Here is a 20,391-nt window from a genome sequence, read left to right on the forward strand (position 1 = left end):
CTCATCTAAGTACAGTTTTAGCTGCATCCCACAAATGTAAACATGTTGTGTTTAATTTTTATTCATTTCAAAGTAATTTATAATTATCCTTTCTATTTGTTCTGTGGCTCATGGGTTATTCAGAAGCATGTTGTTTAGTTTCCAAGTATTTGGGGATTTTCATGATATCTTTTTCTTACTGATTTCTAATTCAATTCCATTTTGGCCAGAGAATATACTTTCTGTTATTCGAAAACTTTTAAACTTATTGAGACTTGTTTGTGGCTGAGAACATGCTGTATTATTTAAGTAGTCCATGTATATTTAAGAATAATGTAAATTCTGTTGTTGTTTGGTAGACTGTTGTATAAATGTCAATAGATCAGGTTGGTCAATAGTGTTGTTCAAGTCTTCTATATTCTTACTGAATTTCTTTGTACTCATCCTATCAGTTTTTTGAGAGGTAGTGTTGAAACCTCTGACTATTATTGTGTTTTTGTCTATTATTCTTGTAGACTTGTCAATTCTTGATTCATGCATCTTGACTTCTGTTATTAAATACATAAATATTGAAGATTGTTATATCCTCTTGAAAAATTGGTCTCATTATAATTAAATGACTCTTTATCTCAGATAATATTCTTTGCTCTGACATGTACTTTGTTTGAAATTAATATAGTCACTCCAACATCATTTTGTTACTGTTCTCATAATATATAATTTCATCCTTTTACTTTTAACTCTTTATGTCATATGTAAATAAGGTGAATTTATATAGCTATCATATTGTTAATGTTGACTTTTATCATATGACAATCTCAGTCTTTTAATTGAGATATTTATATCATTTATATATGATTATTGATATGTTTTGGCTTAAATTTCCCACCTTGCCATTGGTTTTCTATTGTTTCCATCTATTCTATATTTCTCTCCTTTACTTTCTTCTTTTGGATTTTGTGAGTATATTTTATGACTCTATCTTATCTTCTTTGTTGGGTTATATTAGTATAATAGTTCATAGAATACATCTTTAACTTATCATCGTCTGTTATCAAATAATATTTTAATATTTCACATGTAGTTTAAGGATGTCAAAAGTGTATACTTCTATTTCTCCCCCTCCTTGTCTTTGTGCTACTATTGTCATATATTTACTTAAACACATGTGGTAAATGATAAAACACTTAAATATTTTTACTTTAGTCAGTCTATTTTAAAAAGGGATGTAATAGTAAAAAGTACTTTTTTACATTTATTTAGATATTTACCATTCCCAGTGCTCTTTATTTATTTGTATCAGTTCTCTGTTTTTTCCATCTGGTATTGTATTCATTCTGCCTGAAGAACTTTCTTTAACATTTCTAGTAGTGAAGATTCATTCATGATTAATTTCTTCAGCTTTAGTATGATTTAAAAGTATCTCTTTAGCTTCTTGTTTGAAATGAATTTTCACTGGATATAGAATTATAGAGTGATTCTTTTCTCAGTACTTTAAAGTTGTTGCTCCACTGTCTTCTGGCTTGTATTGTTCCAAACAACAGACCTACTGACACCCTTATCTCTGTTCCTCTGTATATATGGTGTATTTTTCCTTCTGGCTATTTTTAAGATTTTTCTCTTTAAAAATTGATTATGATGTGCCCTAGAGTACTTTTTAGTTTCTTATACCTGTGGATAGTTAATCTTCTTGGATTTTTATCAAATTTGGAAAAATCTTGGCCATTTTATAAAGATCTTTCTCTGCTCCACCCTTTCTTTCAGGAATTCCAAATATACATATATTAGGCTGCAGCTTGCTCATACTCTGTTTTTTTCCAGTACCAGTAATTATTCTCACTGCACTTTATTTTGCATGGTTTCTATTCTTATGTCTTCAAGTTCACTGAGCTTTTTTTCTGCAATGTCTGATCTGTCATTAATCCCATCCATTGTAATTTTCATATTAGACATTTTAGCAGTCATCACTTGAAATTTTATTTGTGTGTTTTTATATCTTATAAAAAATTTACTGAAAAACATATCTAGATTTCTTGTTTCTATTCCAGAATGTAAAAATCTTGGAAGTTATATCTCCCATTCACAGAACAAGAAAAAAGCTGAATAAAATGTTAACCACCAGGCCGGGCATGGTGGCTCACACCTATGATCCTAGCACTCTGGGAGGCCGAGGTGGGAAGATTATTTGAGCTCAGGAGTTTGAGACCAGCCTTAGCAAGAGCCAGACTCCATCACTACTAAAAAAATAGAAAGAAATTATCTGGACAACTAATAATATACAGAGAAAATTTTGCCAGGCATGGTGGTGCATGGTGGTGCATCCTGTAGTCCCAGCTACTCGGGAAGCTGCCTCCTTCCTCAGCAGGAGGATCACTTGAGCCCAGGAGTTTGAGGTTGCTGTGAGCTAAGTTGATGCCACAGAACTCTAGCCTAGGCAACAGAACAAGACTCTTTCTCAAAAAAAATGTTAACCAACGGCTTCTCTAAGATACATTAGAGAATTGAGATAACAGGACAGTACTCAGTTATAAGGTACTTGCATTAACCATGTGGTGGTAGTGTTATTCGAAAGTGGACTTGGATTGGTTGTAAATGTATATTGCAAACACAAGGACAATCACTAAAGAGTTTTTAAAAGACATAAATTTATATTTTAGGAGAGGAGACAAAAATTAAATCACACAAAATACTCAACACCAGAGAAGGCAGAAAACAAGTAGAAGAAAACAAACAACAACAAAAATGAAGAACAAGAGCAATAAATAGAAAATAATGAAATATGGTAGATATTAATCCAAATATATCAATAATCACTTTAAACATCAATGATTTAAATACAGCAATTAAAAGACAAAGATTGTCAGAGTGGACCAAAAAACAAGACACAAGACACAACTATATGTTGTTCACAGGAAACTCACTGTAAATATGAAGACACATGGAGAGTCAAAGTAAAGTGATGGAGAAAGTTATATCTTGCTAACATTTATCAAAGAAAAGCTGGAGTAGCTATATCAATGTCAGACAAAATAGATCTCAGAGCAAGGAAAATTATCAGCAATAAAGAAGGGTATTACAATATGATAAAAGGAAGATTTCTCCAAGAAGACCCAACAACCCTTAACGTGTATGGATCTTACAACAGAATACCAAAATACATAAGGCAAAAACTAATAGAACTAGAAGGAGAAATAGATTATTCCACTACTATAGCTGGACACTTCAACACCTCTCTATCACTAATGGACAGATCTAGCAGACAGAAAATCGGTAAGAACATAGTTGAACTGAACAATACCATCAATCAACTGGATCTAATTGGCATTTATACAATACAGCATCCAACAACAGCAGAATACACATTCTTCCCAAGTTCACATGGAACCTTCTCCACGATAGATTATATTATGGGCCATAAGACATACCTTAACAAATTTAAAATAGAAATCATGTAAAATATCTTCTCAGACCACAATGGAATTAAACTAGAAATCAATAACAGAAAGATCTCTGGAAAACCCAAAATACTTGGAGATTAAACAGCATACTTCTAAATATACATGAATCAAAGAAATCTTAACAGAAATTTCAAAAATATTTTGAACTAAATAAAAATGAAAATAAATATCAAAATTTGTGGGATGTAGTATAAATAGTACATAGAAGAAATTTATAACATTGAATGAGTATTAGAAAAGAAGAAAGATTTAAAATCACTAATTCAATTTTCCTCCTTAGAAAGCTTTCAAAAGAAGGGCAAATTAAACCCAAAATAAGCAGCAGAAAATAAATAATGAAGATAAGAGCAAAAATCAATGAAATTAAAAAACAAAATTAATAGAATCAACAAGACTAAAAGAAAGCACTTTTTTTAAAGATCAATAAAATTGATAAACCTCTAGCCATATTGACTAAGAAAAGAGAATACATAGATTAATAATTTCAGAAATGAAAGAGGGACCATCACTACTGACTCCATAGACACTAGCATGATAAGAAAGGAATATTATGAAGAACTCAATGCTCATCAATTTGATAACCTAGGTAAAATGGACCAATTCCTTGAAAGACACAATCTACTAAAACTCACACAAGAAGAAACAGACAATACCTATTAAAGAAATGAAATCAATAATTACTAACCTGCCAAAACAAAAGGCATCAGGCCCAGATGGATCCAATGGTGAATTCTACCAAACATTTAAGGAAGAAATTATGCCAATTATCTATAATCTCTTATAATAGAAGCAGAGGGAATACGCTCATTCTCTCATACTATGAGGCCAGCATTATCCTAATGCCAAAAACAGACAAATATATTACAAGAAAGGGAAACTACAGGTAAATATTGCTCATGAACATAGATGTAAAAATCCTCAACAAAATATTAGCAAATCAAATCCAACAATGTATTAACATAAAAATAAGTATACACACACCAAGTGGGATTTATTCCATGTATGCAAGGCTGGTTCAAAATTTGCAAATCAATTAATGTAATACACTATATAAACAGGCTAAAGGGAAAAAATCATGATCATATCAATAAATGTAAAAAATATTTGAAAAAAATCCAGCACCCATTTGTGATAAAAACTCTCAGCCATCTGGGAATAGAGGGAAACTCCCTCAAATTTATTTTAAAAATTAATAAAAATAAAACTCATAACTAATATCTTACTTAATGGCAAGAAACTAGATATTTTTCCCCTAAGATTAGGAACAAAGCAAAACTCTCCACCATCACCACTTTTATTCAACTTTGTACTGCAAGATTTAGCTAATTCAATAAGACAAGAAGAGAAAATAAAAGGTATAAAGATTGGAAAAAAAGAAATAAAAATGTCTTGTTGACAGATGACATGATTGTCTATGTAGAAAATTCCAAAGAATCAATTTTTTAAAACTCTTGCAACCAATAAATGATTACAACAAACTTGCGGAATACAAGGTTAATGTACAAAATTCAATTGCTTTATTACATACCAACAATGAAAAATTTGAATTTGAAATTTAAAAACAGTACCATTTATGTTATCAGTAAAAAAAGAAACAGGTATAAATCTAACAAAATGTGTACAAGATATATATGAGGCAAACTACAAAATTCTATGAAAAAAATCAAAGAAGATCCAACTAAATGGAGAGATATCCATGTATATGGCTAAGAAGTCTCAATATTATCAAGAAGTTAGTCCTTTCTACTCTTATCTATCCCAGCTTATTGACAAACTGGTCCTAAAGTTTATATGGAAAGACAAGTGACCCAGAATAGCCAACACAATATTGAAGAACAAAGTTGGAGGACTAACACTACCCTATTTCAAGAGTTACTATAAAAATACAGTAATCAAAACAGTGAGTATTGGCTAAAGAATAGACAAATAGATCAATGGAACAGAATAGAAAGCCCACAAATAGACCCACACTAATATAGTCAATTTATCTTTCACAAAGGAGGAAAAGCAACACAATGGAGAAAGGATAGTCTTCAACAAATGTTGCTGGAACAACTGGATGACCACCTGCAAAAAATTGAACCTACACACAGATCTTACACCTTTCGCAAAAATTAACCCTACATGGATAGTAGATATAATGTAAATGCAAAGCTATAAAACTCCTAAAAGATAACACAGAGGAAAATCTAGGTGATCTTGGCTTTTGCAATGATTTCTTAGATACAACACAAAAAGTGTAATCCATAAAAGGAAAAATTGCTAAGCTAGACTTCATTAAAATTAAAATTTTCTGCTTAGTAAAAAAAAATGTTGTTAATATAATGGAAACACAAGTCACAGACCAGGAAAAAAAATTTGCAAAATACATTTCAAATACAGGACTGATATACAAAATAAAAGAAGCACATTCATTGCTGGTTGAAATTCAAAATGATATAGACACTTTGAAAGGCAGTTTGGAAGTTTCTCACAAAACTAAATATTCTCTTACCATATGAGCCAGCAGTTTTACTCCTTGGTATTTACCCAGATGAGTTGAAAAACCTGTACCTAAAGGTTTATAACAGCTTTATTCATAATTTCCAAAACTTGGAGACAACCAAGATAACTTTTAATAAGCGAATAGTTAAGCAAATCATTGTATATCCATAAATAGAATATTATTCAGCCATAAAAATAAATAAGCTATCAAGCCACGAACATGGAGTAACCTTAAATGCATATTGCTATATGAAAGAAACCAATCTGAAAATGCTATGTACTTTATGATTCCAACTGTATGACATTCTGGAAAAGTGAAACTATGGAGATAGTAGAAAGATCAGTGTTTTCCAGGGATTCTTGGGGTGGGAAGGAGGGATGAAGAGGTGCAACATAAGTGATTTTGAGGGCAGTGAAACTATTCATTTGTATGATACAGTAAAGGTGGATACATATCCTATCTTTGTCAGAACCCATAGAATATCTTGGGTTCATAGAATATCTTGTATGATACAACACAAGAGTGAACTTTAGTGTAAACTATAGATTTTAGTTAATAATAATGTATCAATATTGATTCATCAAGTGTACCATACTAATGCAATTAGTATGGTACACTAATTACTCACTCATTAAAAATAGGGGAAATTTGTAGGGCTAGAGTAGTATATGGGGATTCTCTGTACTGTTTGCTCATTTTTATCTGTAAACCTTAAACTTCTCAAAATAATTGTCTATTACTTTTTGTAAAAAAAAATCAAAGTCTTTATTAAACATTCTCAATCCTCTAACTTCTTGAACATATGCAATAGTGATAATAACCATTTTTAATATCCTTGTCTAGTAATTCTACCATTTGTATCATTCTCTATTTGTTTCTATTGAATGTGTTTTCTCTACATTATTGGTTGTATTTTTTATTGCTTCTTTGTATGCTTGATAATTTTTGATTAGATGCCAGATATTGTTAGTTTTAGCTTGTTCAATAAAAACTATTTTTGCATTTCTTTTTTTTTGTCGAGCAAAACAAAATCAAATTTAATGGTCTTAAATGTAAAAATAAAAAAAATAAAAAAAAAAAAAGCAAAAGAAAATTAACCGAACAACCCAAACTGTCAAGGCATTTATGAAGAGAACTTTGAGAGTTAATCTTGAACACTATAAATCAAAGGTTTTTGTTAATAGATAACTTTTCTGCTGAGTTCATATGAAAGCAAAATTCCAAATAAAATCCTACTAAAATAGAAAGTCTAGCGATCACAAGAAGGGACGTGAGAAATACAATGCTCAAATATTTATGTCTCATTTTAAAATAGAGCTAGCTTATGCCTTCAAGCTATGTTAAATGCTCTTGGAAACTGGAGAAATTATTGTGAACAACAGTATCTGATGTGTGGGACACCATGCATGTAATATGTGGACAGAAATTCAGGATGTCAGAGTAGCAACACATCTTGGGATGTACTTGGAGCTTAGATCTGACTCTGGAACGTACTGGGGTTTCCTTGAAACTCTTTGGTCCATTCCCATTTGTGCCTGGGCTTGTGAAATACGTTTGTGTCCTTCTCTGGAGGGCCTAGCCTGGTGTGCATCTTGCCTCCCTGGTCGTGGATCAAGTTAGACAGGCCATTGCCATTCCCAGGACCACTTGCAAAGGCTGGGACTGAGGGAGTAAAGGAGGTGGCAATGGCACTGCTTGAGGAAGTAACTTCCTGTCAACCAAAGCATAAATCGCTTAAAATTATGAAGTGGTTGAGAAAACATGCACTTGTCATCAGTCAAACATCTTTAGATTAAAACTAAAACTAAAAGATCATTTATTTTTAATCCAGTTCATAGAAACATCAAATAAAACTAGCGTTAGCCAGTCTTAGAAGTTAAAACATGCTTCAGTTCACCACCATCCAGAGGGACTGGTTAGTCAATGCAGTCTACTTAGGTTTCTGTTTAATATATGTCTTAAAGGAAATAATTTATGAAACTTAAAACTGGTCTAACATTGTGGTCTTTCAAACATTTGAACAGGTCAGTTGCATCCTAGAGTATAAAAACCTTCTTACTTTTCATTCAGACTAAGACAAACACTTGTGAAACTTAGTGCAAAATGGACTGTACACGAACAAAAAATGTTTCAACTTCCTCACTCTTAATTATCTATTCCGCACAAAAGAAAGCAGGAGTGAGTTATTTTTGAGACGTGTTGAATTTGAAGGAAACCTATAAGATTTTGTCCCACAGGCAGCAACTGTTCTAGCCAGGGCCGTCAGAGCTTTTTCATAGTTTGTCATGTCACAAAGCTAAACCCCTTTGCACTTGTTAGAGTTGAAATTGTGAATCATTTTCACATTTGCAAGGGAACCAAAGGGGCAAAACATCTGCCAGAGGATCCCCTTGTTGGCATCTTGACCAAGGTTGTAGATGAAGATGCACCAGCCTGAAGAAGCATTTCCTGGGACATGGACACCAGAAATTCCATTCATGTGATCTACACCCATAATCTCTGTGCATGGTGGTGAACTAGTCTTCCAACCATCTAGCTTGCCAGTGGTACAGTGGCAAGAGGCTCGCCACATTTCTGTTTCAGTTGGGATTAGCTGTAAACTTCACTGTGATGGGCTTAGAGGAACCTGGGGGTTTATGACCATTGAAACTCTTAATTGCCTCCTTCCGACTGTGTGTCAAACCGGATCAACACAACCTCTCTGGACAAACCTATGGTCTGATCCACAGGACTCGGGAGTTGACAATTCGCCCAAACCGAGAGAACATGGACCTCAGGAGTCTACTGATGTACAAGTTGGCATCTTTGATGACCTCTGAGCTCAGGAAAGACACATTAATGGCCTTTGACTAGAGCCCCAGTGATTGCTCTCACCTTTTGTGGTATACAAAGCCAGAGCCCAAGCTGTCCTGTTACTTTATCCAGTTTTGCAAATTCAACTTCACCAACGTTGCTGAACAGACTTAGTAACTCATCCTGGGTCAGGTTTTGAGGGACGTAGTTGATGATTAAATTTGTTCTCCCAATGTCACCCCCTGCAGTCTTTGGCCAGGTACTCTTCATGACCATTCGACATTGTATTTTCCAAAAATCTGGAGGTGGGCAAGAGGGCCTAGGACTGCTCTGGGGCTGGCAAGCAGTGGCTCCATTTCCATACCGGTGGCAATGGTGGCAGCTACCATGACAGCTATTTTTGCGTATGTGTAAGTATTTTTCTATTTTGTTCTCAGATGTGGCTAAGAAATTTGGAAACTATATTATCCTTTCAGGTTTTGCTTTTATGCTGTATTAGGCACGGCCAGAGTGATTTTTACTCTGAGAGTAAATTTCTCCAGCTCCCAAAGCAAAGTCATTTTGAGCATTGGTTCCCAACATTTTTGGCACCAGGGACCAGTTTCATGGAAGAAAGTTCTTCCTCGGACCGGCTGGGAGGGGGAGTGCAGGGGTCACTAGACCTCTGTAGATGGTCTCTAATAGGCACAGACTAGTACCAGTCCATAGCCCTGGGGTTGGGGGCCATAGCTTTTGTGTACTTTACCTGATACTCTGTAAATTGTGAACTTTTCCTATGGCTGGTGGAAGACCTGTGTGAAGTTCATGATACTTAATCTTTTCAAATCGTTCTTTTCTCAACATTCAGTAGTTTCCTCATAAGCAAACATTGCTTAGCACCTATTTAAATAAGCAAGGGGATGCCTCTACAAAGTTCCAAAGTTCTGTACAGGCCTTTCCTCTTCAAAACGCTGCACTGAAAACTATAGCCACCTTGACTCCTCCTGTACTGCACAACTCCAAGAGATCACCAGGCTCTGCCTGAGTTCCCCCTCCCTGCAATAAGCAGAGGGAGGCAGTCACAGCGCTCAACGTGTTTATTTCTCATCCCTCACAGATTACTGTCTTTCATTGCTTTATGTCCAATATCTTGGAAATCATTCTTCTCTAGTTTCTTTTGTAGCTTCAAAATGTGGTACTTTTTCCTCCATCGTACTGAGAAACAGAATCTCCTGGAACACAATTTTTACTACCCCTTATTTTAGCAAGGTCTTATTCAGGCTGAGAAAAAGAAAGTTGGAAAGAGAATCTGGATCAGTGTTTTGAGAAAAAAAAATTCCTGAAATTCAAGAAAATATACTCAGGTAAGACACTCTCTCTTCCTGTTGGACACTGTTGTGCCCGGATGTGATACTGAAACCCTTACTGTGCAGATGAGAATCTAACTGGGCTCTCTCCCTGATGCTGGGGACAAGCTCTCCGGGCCTTCCAGAGGCAGGAATATGCCACCTTCTAATGATGAGGGTTTATCTCATAGACCACGAGCTCTGAATTTGGCTTCCCCAGCAGGTACCTTCAGCTGCTCCAGGCTGTTTCCAGATGCTGTAATGTCCACTGGTGGGCACGAAGGCACTGTTGGTTACACCTTCTATAGCCAGACCCATGACAACGGCCTCACTCACTTAAAGTCTCTTCTTACAAGTGAGAGACAGTAATGGCCTCAACCTCACTAACCTCGCACCTCACCCTTGCTCCGCCTCATGCTTCTTCCTATACTGGGGAGGGCTTGGACACTATGACAGCATCTCAGAGCCAAGTCTCAGAAGTTGTTGTGGAACCTCTGAACTTGTGCCTGTTGGAGGAAATCTTGTTCCTCTAGTCATGATGGCGGAGGGGGAAAGGTACTGGGAGTAACTCAGTGATTGAGTCACTGCCGAGTCCCCAGCACAAACAATAGGGTCTAGTGACTCTAGTTACTTTTGGTCCAAATATTTTGGTATGATAACATAATTTACAAAAGTAACGATAGATGGCTTCTGTTGACCATTTGACATATATCAGGGCATGGAACTCTATATTCTTCTTCCATCATTCACTTCCAATGCTCAAAGAGTTAGGAGATATGTAGTTCTAGAACCGTTGTACAAATGAGGAAACCAAGGCCGAGAACGGTTTATTGACTTGTCTGATAATGGGCGCCCCTTCTGCGTGCTCCCACAGGACCCTGTAATTTGCTTACCAATGGTCCAGTCACCCTGCTTGGAATGGAAAAGGCTACCTCTGTTTCTCATGCAGTAGATTGGGAGACAACAGGGTCTCGGGAAGTGGGAACTTAGTAAGGAACCAGAGGGTCTATGTGCTTTCCCCTCCTTCTACCTTTTTGTAGCTGACTTACTTTTATATTCAGTTTCAGTGTCAAGGAATGTGGGTGGTAGTTCCTGAGATAGTGCTTCTGGAAGTACTGCCTACACTTTAAGCTGTGTACAATTGAGACAAAAGCTCCATTCGAATTTTAGCTGTAACAACAATAGGAAAAATACAAAGAGCTTGCATGTGCAAAGTGCTTACGATAGGCGAGGCTCCGTTATTTCTTTATGTGCATTGCCTGATTTAAGCCTCACCGAGAAGATGAGTGCAGGTTTATAAACCTGTCACCAATTCAGAGTTAGCACACGAGCCCAGGTGGGTGTCCCTTGAAAGCCTCTTCCTCAGAATAAGTGTTTTCCAAAACGGTGATGTGCAGGTCACGTCATCTGTGGTTCCAGAGTTATCCCTGTTATATCAGCACATGGAAAAACAATTTTGGAGGTGGGGGGGTCACAAAATGGCAGCTCATCTAATCTAATATCATTTCAGATTTTTGAGGGCATCCAGAGTCAAGGCTGAATCCACTGGACATCTGGCCATGGGATCTTGGGAGAGGTCTCTGGGAGGGAAAGCTGCTGTGGGTGTGAAGAGAACATGGGGGAAGTGCTTAGGGAACTCGATCCATGATGAAGGAGAAGGGACCAGATTCAAGGGAGCAGAAGTACACGGGAACCTCTCTGTCTCCAGTCCATACCGACTGTGGTGTCCAGTGGCCCTGGCTGCCCCCCTTCTCTCCGCCACTCCCCAGATCTGCATCCGTGGGCTTCAGCCACAAATTGAGAATAATAATACATGTCAGGGAGGGTTTTTGTGAACATTAAATAAGGGAACACAGATGAGATATTCTGTGGAGTGAGGGCCTTTGGTCTATTTCTCCTTTTTTATTTCAAATGTTTCATTAAAGATTATACCGTAAAGCATTTTCATTATATTTATTTTTAGTTATGTTTTATGACTAGAGACACTGTTTTCCATTTTGTTCCATGATATGAATGTTCCTTTTCAAACACATTTCAGTAAAAAATATTGTGATCTTAATGGAACTGTGAAGAAATGAGAGTAGAGGTTTTGGGGGATGTCAAAACGGCAGATGTCATCGAAGGTTTCTTATTGAATCTTTTGGTGACACTTGTCAGAAAACAAATTCACCTTCTAGTCTGGAGTTCATCCTCCAGATGCCATGCGGATGGCCAGCATAGCAAGTGGCTTTTGTGTGTGAGGTGCCAGATGCACTCTTCTCATCCACTGAGAGGGCTATTTCAATTCCCTTTCCTAGGGCGTTCCATAAGAAAGCTAAGCTATGCTCTAGGAAAATTACTTTACCCAACTCTACTTCTTTTCCATAGCCTTAAGTCCTTCTCACATTCCATTTGGCACATGGTAAAGACTCAGTAAATATTTTTGGAATGAATGAACGAAAGCATGAAGGGAATAGAATGGATAGAGGAAGGGGTGGTTAGGGGCACTGTGCTCAGGCAATCCAACATATTCAACTAATGATAGGTTAAACTTTTCCGGGGGCCCAGAAATGGGGTCCCCCTGGATACGGCTTCTACTACCCTGGGCTGTGCTTGAGTGGCCATTGTCAAAGTTTGCTGCAGGAGCAACCAGCCAGCCTCCTCCTGGCTGTCGTATTCTCTGTGGACCTCTAGTCATACATTTAGTCTGCTCCGGGTCTTGCTCAGTGATAGGAGTGAGAATCACCCATTTTTTAACATTATGGCTTAAATCATACACAACTATACATGAACTATATGTGAACTGTCAAACCATTACAGGGTGCACATCTGAGTGGCCTCCATGTAGGGGTACTGAATGAAACCTAACCACTCCCTAGGAGCCCACCGTGCGACAGACTGTATTTTCCAAAGATGGCCACATCATTATGTCCCATCTCTCATGCTGTTATAAAAAGCTGCCACCTCCATCACCATGAGATGCAGTTTAATCACCCTACTTGGATCTGAAAGGGCTGGTGACTCACTTCCAATCAATAGAGTATGGCACAAGTGACTCATCACGACTTCTGAGTCTTGGTCATAAAAGGTGATGCAACATTCAGCTTGTTTACTGCTGCAACACTCCTGCTTGGAGCCTGACTCACAAAGTATGAAGCCTGAGTACTGTGAGGAGGCCTAAGTCCATGGAGACGTAGCAGGTAGGCCCTGTACTTGTCACCTAGTCTTTCAGTCCTTTTGATGCCAGCACCGGGCAAGTCACTGACTGAACCTTCAGGTGGTTCAAGGCCCAGCCAGTCAGGCATTTGCAGCTGAGGTCACAGACTCATGTGAAACAAGTCATATCCACTGTGTCCTTTCTGAGCTCCTGATGTTAAAATGCCATGCATAGGATAAACTGGTTGTTATTTTATGGACTAAGTTTGGGGCAGTCTGTTACACAGCAAGAGTAATAGGAACATATGACGAGTTCCCCACTCAAGTCAAAGGTATCACCTCCTCCATAGCATTAAACCCTAATTGATCTTTCCTTAAATTCTTTCGTTGCATTTCTTCAGGGTTTGTCTCGCTGTATATACACCCCCCCCCTAAGGAATACAGTGTAGTATTTTCTAGGTGACCTGATAGGAGGGGATCTGGGGACCTCAAATCAGTAGAAAGGAGAACATAGGCATTCATTGATAAGATAGTCCGCCCAAGGCATTGTCTTTACCCTGAATAGAAAAACTCGATTAGTCATTAACATGATTTACAGAAGATGAAGTTGAGGAATAGAGTTTAAGTACCTCCATGCAAGTTATATAACTAGTACATAGCAGATTACAGATTCAAACACAGGTAGTGTGTTCCCAGAGGCAGGATGTGTATGCACTCTGATAATTCCCCCCATCAAAAATTTAGGGGACCCTGGAGAAGTTTTCCCTTATAAAAGCCAGAGAAACCACCACTTGTGCAGATAATGTCAGACCAAATACTTAACAACCACCGACCCTTCCTTATAGGAAGCGGTGCTTTATATATAACTCAACACACAAAATTTCCTCCCAAAATGATTTATTAATTTCTATAGACTTAACACATGATAGGTATTTCACACAAGATAGGTATTTCGAAAGATTAAAGGGGGCATACAGTGCAAAAACATCATTCTCATTCCTGTCTCTCACACTTCCCAGAGACAGTTTCTAAAACAAAACTGAAAAAAGAAAAACCAAAAAAACTAACATCATTTGGTTAGTAAAAGCAATGAAGTATGCAATCCTAACAAATCTTAAAACATATAATTTAAGAACATACCAAATAAACAACACAGCTAAAAATAACCACGAAGTAGTGAAAATGTGAGTTTCCACCTAATATACACAGGGGCGCGCACGCGCGCGCACACACACACACACACACACACACACGGAGTAATCAATGGAAAACATCTTAATACATGTTTACAAAACTGGATGTACCTGTCCTAAACACCAGGTGCAACTGTTAAAAACAATCCTGTACACGATAGCACCAAAAACATACGATACATAGGAATAATCTACAAGTGATTTGCGAGAACAGTGTGAAGAGTAGTAAAAGTGGGTGACACAAAGGATGGCTTGAGAAAGTCGAGACGGTCCTTGCTTAGTGGATCGCAAGATTATTGTTGTACACAGACAAACGTGTGTTCAAGTTTTGGATCAGAAGCGAGTCCGTTGCAAATTACTGGAGGGGAAGGGAAAATACTGGAAGGGAAGGTCAGAACAACGCAACAGGTTTACAGTCCAGAAACAGAGCTCTTCCACACAATGTTTTTTTTTACAAGGACTGCGGAGGTTCCCGGGAGGGGCGCCCGGGGGCACGTTTCCGGCGTGTTTGGGCCCCAGTCACTGCCCCTTTTCCAAAAGAGAGGCAGGGGCTGCCTCGGTGGACGCGTTCTGCGTGGTCTTGCGCTCCTTGGTGGCCTCCTCCTCCTGCTCTCCACCGTCGACCTCCTCGACGACCACGCTGCGCACGGTGCCCGCGTCCAGGCAGTGCGGGGCAACGCCGTACACCCGGGGGTCAGAGACAGCTGCGTGGAAACTCTGCACCCCGCACCTGCGGCAGAAGCTGTGCAGCGCCGGGTGCGTGTTGGATCGGTAGGTGAGCATGCTCTCCGCGCCCTGGAGGAGCGTGAAGCGCGCGGCCGGGACCAGGAAGTGGCGGTGCTGCTTCTTCTTGCACAGCCTGCAGCTGCAGTCCAGCACGCGCAGGTCTGCGGGGGCCCAGGCCGCAAAGCGGACCGCGCCGCAGTGGCAGCCCCCGGTGTGATACACCAGGCCCGGGTACTCGAAGGTGTCAAGCAGGACCTTGGCGGCGTCCTCGCAGCTGAGGCCCCGCAGCTTCCTGAACGTCTCCCAGCGCTCGCGCTGCGCGCCCAGGTCCAGCTCCTGGGGGGACGCGGCGGGCGCCAGCGGGTTCTCGGGTGGCGCGGAGGGCTGCAGATCTCTGAGGCCAGCCTCCCGGACCCGCCGCCACCAGCGCTTCCGCCGCGACCTCCCCCGCCACCTCTTGGCCGCCGCCCGCGCCCTCCCGGCCGCGTGGCTCCCGACCCCGACTTGGACACGGGGACACCGCGCGCGGCTGGCGCCCATGGCCGTTATGGCTGTGCAGGCGGCGGGAGGATCCCCGGGCCGCTTTCGCCTCCGCCTCGAAGCAGTCGCTGGGTTCCTCACTCTGCCCATGGCGCCCGCAGCCTGGCAAGCCTGTGCCCCCCGCCCCTCATTTCCTACTCAGTCACTCGGCTGCCTCTTTGTCTGCACCAGCGGGATTGGCCACCTGTTGAATGTGATGCAAAGGGACCCTTCCCTTGACCCTATCAAAACAGCCCTTGCTGGCCGAAATGCAGTCTGCAGGCTTTCATTCATTCGGGAAGCACCTGCAGGGCATGGAGTACTGCACTGGGCTCTGGGATGTGCACATGCATCAGGCTTTCCAAAGCACTTACTCTCATTTACGGTCAGTCATACACAAATACAATCACCAGCATATGGAGACCTTTGCTCTTACAGGGACAAGAACAGGGCGCTCTGGGAAGAGACAGGAAGGCCCCCAGGGAAAGGCTAATTGGAGGAGTGGGTGGCAGGGGTGGGCAATTGATTCTTTTATTGTGATGTAGTGTTTCCTTATTAACTCTCAATTTTCTTTGTGATGAAGTGTACTTTAACTACTAAATTAATATGCCTACTCTGGCTTTTTAAATGAACATTTGTGTGATGTGATTTCTTCCATCCTTTTCCATTTCATTTGCCTACCTTGACTGAAATGGAAGTGAGTGCCACAAAAACATGGTGTCGTTAGGTCATGATTCTTCCTGACTCTGCCAATATCTGCCTTGGAATCCGTGTGTTTAGTTTACTTCCATGAGGGTCATTACTGCTGGACTGCTGTTTAAGTCCACCAACTTATTCTTTGTTTTCTTTTGTTTCCTTTGTGTCTGATCCATCTGTTCCTCCTCTCTTGCCTTTCTGTGGCTTACTTGAACACTTTAAAGGATTTATCTTGATTTTTTAAAAGTGTGTCTGAATGTTTTGCTCTGTAAAATTGTCTCTGTGGTTGCTCTGTAAGGTGCAGTGGACATAAGTTACTTATCGCGGCCTACTGGTATCCAGTTTTCATCACTTCAATGGAAGTGTGGAAACATTAGGCCCAGGGAGGCACCACACCTTCCTCACTTTTCAACAAAATGGCCTGGAGCGTCAGATGATTTTATAATTTTTGTTTTAATGCTCTAATATGACTAGTACAATTCACAAGGAAAAGCATGGTTTAATGTATGTTCCCTGCAGATGTTTCTTGTTTATGACATTTTATTCCTTTCTGATACTCCTAGAGTCCTTCTATTGTTTCCTTTCTATTTTAAACAAAGACCTTAGCCATTCTTTCAGGTCTGCTAGTGATAAAATCTCTTAGTTTTCCTTTCCCTGAGGATGTCTTGAATTCCTCTTCATCCATGAGGGATGGTGTCCCTGCATGGGATGCAAAATTCAGGATTGACAGTACTTTGTTCTCAACACTTGCAAATGTATTTATACTTCCTAATGGCTCCTGTTGCTCAGAGGAGAAATTTGCCTTTACTTAAGTGGGGGTTGCCCTATAATCAGGGCACCATTTTGGTGTTGCTGTTTTCAATGTTTATGAGCTCCAAGAGATTCATGAGAATGTGTCTCACCATGGAATTATTTGTGGTTGTCTTATCTGAGGTTCCTAATTTTCCAGAATCTCTAGGTTTGTGCTTTTCATCAAATTTTTGACATTTTCAGTCTTGGATTCCTATACTGCTCTTTCAGCTCCACTCTGTTTTTTGGAGAGTGTGATCATAGGGATGTTGGAACTTTGTCATTGTCTGAAATTCTCTGAGGATCTGTTCTTTTTTTTTTTTTTTTTTTTTTTTTTTGTCTGTTATCTCTCTCTTGCTCAGATTTGGTAGAGCCTAGTGATCAGTCCTCAGTTACAACCACAGTATCTTTTGTCAGCTCAAGTCTACTATTGAGCCCCTCCAGCAAAGTTTCAAAATTTCTGTTATTCTTTTTTTCTCTTCCATAATTTCCCAATTTATAACTTCTGTTTATCACTGAGATTTTATACTTTTTATCTGTTTTTAGAATATTTATAATTGCTTAAAGAAGCATTTTGATGATGGTTGCTGCCTTAAAGTGTTTGTCAGGTGACTGACTGCCACATTTGATTCCTAGCTGTGTTGGCACTACTTAGTCGTAGGTTCTCATTCCACCTGTGATTGTCCTGGTTCTTGATATGGTGGGTTATTTTCTATTGTAAGATATCTTGGCCATTATGTTAGGAGTGTCTGGAAACTATTTAAATGTTTCATTTTAGCTGTCATACGCCTTGTTTAGGTTTGGCATGCAGATCTGGTGTCCACTCTCAGGTTCTGAATTTTCCAAAAGTTTGGTTTTCAGAGCATTTGCAATGCTATTTTTGTCTGCTTGGTTTACCTGCTGACACAGGAGCCCCAGTGGTTCCCTGCTGGTGGTTCCTGAGAGGCAGAAGAAGCTAAAGTCCATGCTTTATTGAGGTTTTCTTTGTTCTTCCCTAATATCCTTTCATTGTTCCAGGATGCCATCCAGCCTGCCATACTGCATTTAGTCATCATGTCACTTTAGGCTTGTCTTGGCTGTGACAATTTCTCAGACTTGCTTGTTTTGATGACCTTGAGAGTTTCGAGGGTTACTCGTGAGATATTTGGTAGAATCTCCCGCAGTTGAGACTTTCCTGATGCTTTCTCCAGTTTAGACTGATGTGAGTCATGTGAGTAACACTGCAAAGGTAAAAAGCCATTGTTGTCTAACCATATCAAGGGTACATGATATCAACATGAGCTTTGACTGCTCAAGTTGACCTTGATCACCCTGGCTGAAGTAGTGTTTGACAGATTTCTCCAATGTAAAGTTACTCTTTTTAATCCCTTTCCAGGCTCTCTACTCTTTGGAAGGAAGTCATTGAGAACAGACCACACTTAACTGGTGGGGAGTTACCCTTTCATTGGGGCAGAGGATGTATACATGAATTCTTTGGAGTCCTTCAGCATGACAGATCTTTCTATGCTTCTCCATGTATTTTGTTATTCAGTCACTTATTTACATCATGATACTCTCACAGACATTTATTTTATACTTTAGTTTATAATCCCATACAATGTCTGGGCACTAGGTGTGCTTGTTGTTACTGAGTGGTTTCTAGGCCCTCTCTGCTGAAACAAAAGAAAATATATGCGTGTATACTAAGCCACATATATATATATATATATATATATATATATATATATACACACACCTCTGTAAATATTGTTATATGTGATCATGAGTATCTATAAGAAGCTAACTGGGAGTTGTCACTGATGTCTCCACCTCTGTTCCATCACTGTGTGATTCATTCTTACCCTGCCACTTTAGGATCTGTACCTCCTCCCACTGAAGCAGTGAGAAACCTGCCTTCCCCCATCCACCATCCATTTATTGATTGTTTGGTTCCATGTACCGCGTAATGTGTCAGATTCTTAACCTGTGTCCACATGGGCAACAGATTTATCCACTAGATTATTATGGTGCATATGTGCAAGTTTCCTTTGTCTTTAATCTTACAAACTTCCTTCATTTCCAGAGTTACTTAGATCAGCACATTGTACCTCCCACCTTTCAGTGAAGTTTTCTCATACATTTGCTGGGTTAGATATTTTTGTCACACTCTGCATTTCATCCTGATATTCCCCCGACTTCCTTAATGATGCTTGAAAATTTTGAATATGTTAAATTTCACTCTGTGTGCTGTGATTTCTGTGGATTTGAGCAATGCTGTGTCATGTAACCACCATTAAAGTTCCTCACTCTGTCCTCGCAGGGAGAGTTATCTTCATTTCCTCTTCTTATAAAGATACTAATCCCATCATAGAGATCCCACCCTGGTGATCTCATTGAAACCTAATTACCTCCCAAAGGCCCCACATGCAAGTACCATCACGTTGGGGGTGAGGCCTTCAACAGATGAAATTTGGTAGGACACAAACATTTAGTCTATAACACACACACACACACACACACACACACACACACACACACACGATAGTTTCATTGCCCAAACACATGACTTGTGCTTTACTTATTCATGTCCTCCTGCAATAGTCCCTTTCCCACCGCACCCCCACCCCCTCCTTATAATAATCCTTCTGAATGAATTTCTTTTTTACTAATTCTGGATTTCTGTTTTATTTAGACATGCGTTTTGAAATCAAGGGGGCAAATACTTCATGGCAGGAATGCTAGGTGGGGTGGCAGGAATATGATAAACTTTGTTAAGAACCTATCAAACTGTCAAACTGCCTTCCAAATTCAGTGGAAGACACAGATGTGAAATTTTACAAGGATGAATGTTCCTGCTGTTCCACGTCCTCAGCCACAGTTGGTTTGTCACTTTGGGGGTATTAGCCATTGTATTAGATGTGTCGTGTTAGTTCTTTATTGTTTTAATTGGCATTTCCCTGATGCCAAATGATACTAAACATTCTTTCATATGCTTAATTTATCACTTCTACATCTTATCGCTTAGGTGTCTACTCAGACCTTTTTCTCATTTTCAAATTGGGTTATGTGGGGATTTCTTTTGAGTTTTAACAGTTCTTCATATATTTGGAGACAAGTCTTTTCTCAAACATGTGTTTTGTGAATATTTTCTTCTGGTCCTTAGCATCTCTTTCTTTTGTTCTTAGCAGTATTTTTTCCACAGAGCAGACATGTTAAGTTTTAATATAATCTAAATTATTGATTTTTGTTCATGGATTTTGCTTTACGTTTTGCACACGTGTTCACAAAGACATGTTGATTTCTTCCTGTGTTTT

At 39.3% G+C, this 20,391-nt stretch overlaps 1 protein-coding gene and 1 pseudogene across 1 annotated transcript; both read right to left on the reverse strand.

Moving 5' to 3' along the window:
• Positions 1-8,105: 8,105 nt before the first annotated feature.
• Positions 8,106-8,998, reverse strand: LOC105860737 (ELAV-like protein 1 pseudogene; annotated as a pseudogene).
• Positions 8,999-14,737: 5,739 nt separating this feature from the next.
• CENPVL2 (centromere protein V like 2) lies at positions 14,738-15,732 on the reverse strand. Its single transcript, XM_075999629.1, has one exon. The coding sequence runs from the start codon at positions 15,722-15,724 to the stop codon at positions 14,888-14,890; it is 837 nt and encodes a 278-aa protein (XP_075855744.1). The 5' UTR covers positions 15,725-15,732; the 3' UTR covers positions 14,738-14,887.
• Between the last annotated feature and the right edge of the window lie 4,659 nt (positions 15,733-20,391).

The sequence above is a fragment of the Microcebus murinus genome, chromosome X (genome assembly GCF_040939455.1).
Source record: "Microcebus murinus isolate Inina chromosome X, M.murinus_Inina_mat1.0, whole genome shotgun sequence".
Classification (NCBI taxonomy): Eukaryota; Metazoa; Chordata; class Mammalia; order Primates; family Cheirogaleidae; genus Microcebus; species Microcebus murinus.

Coding starts and splice junctions, on each gene's coding strand:
- CENPVL2 (XM_075999629.1), bottom strand. CDS start 15,724: ATGGGCAGAGTGAGGAACCCAGCGACTGCTTCGAGGCGGAGGCGAAAG.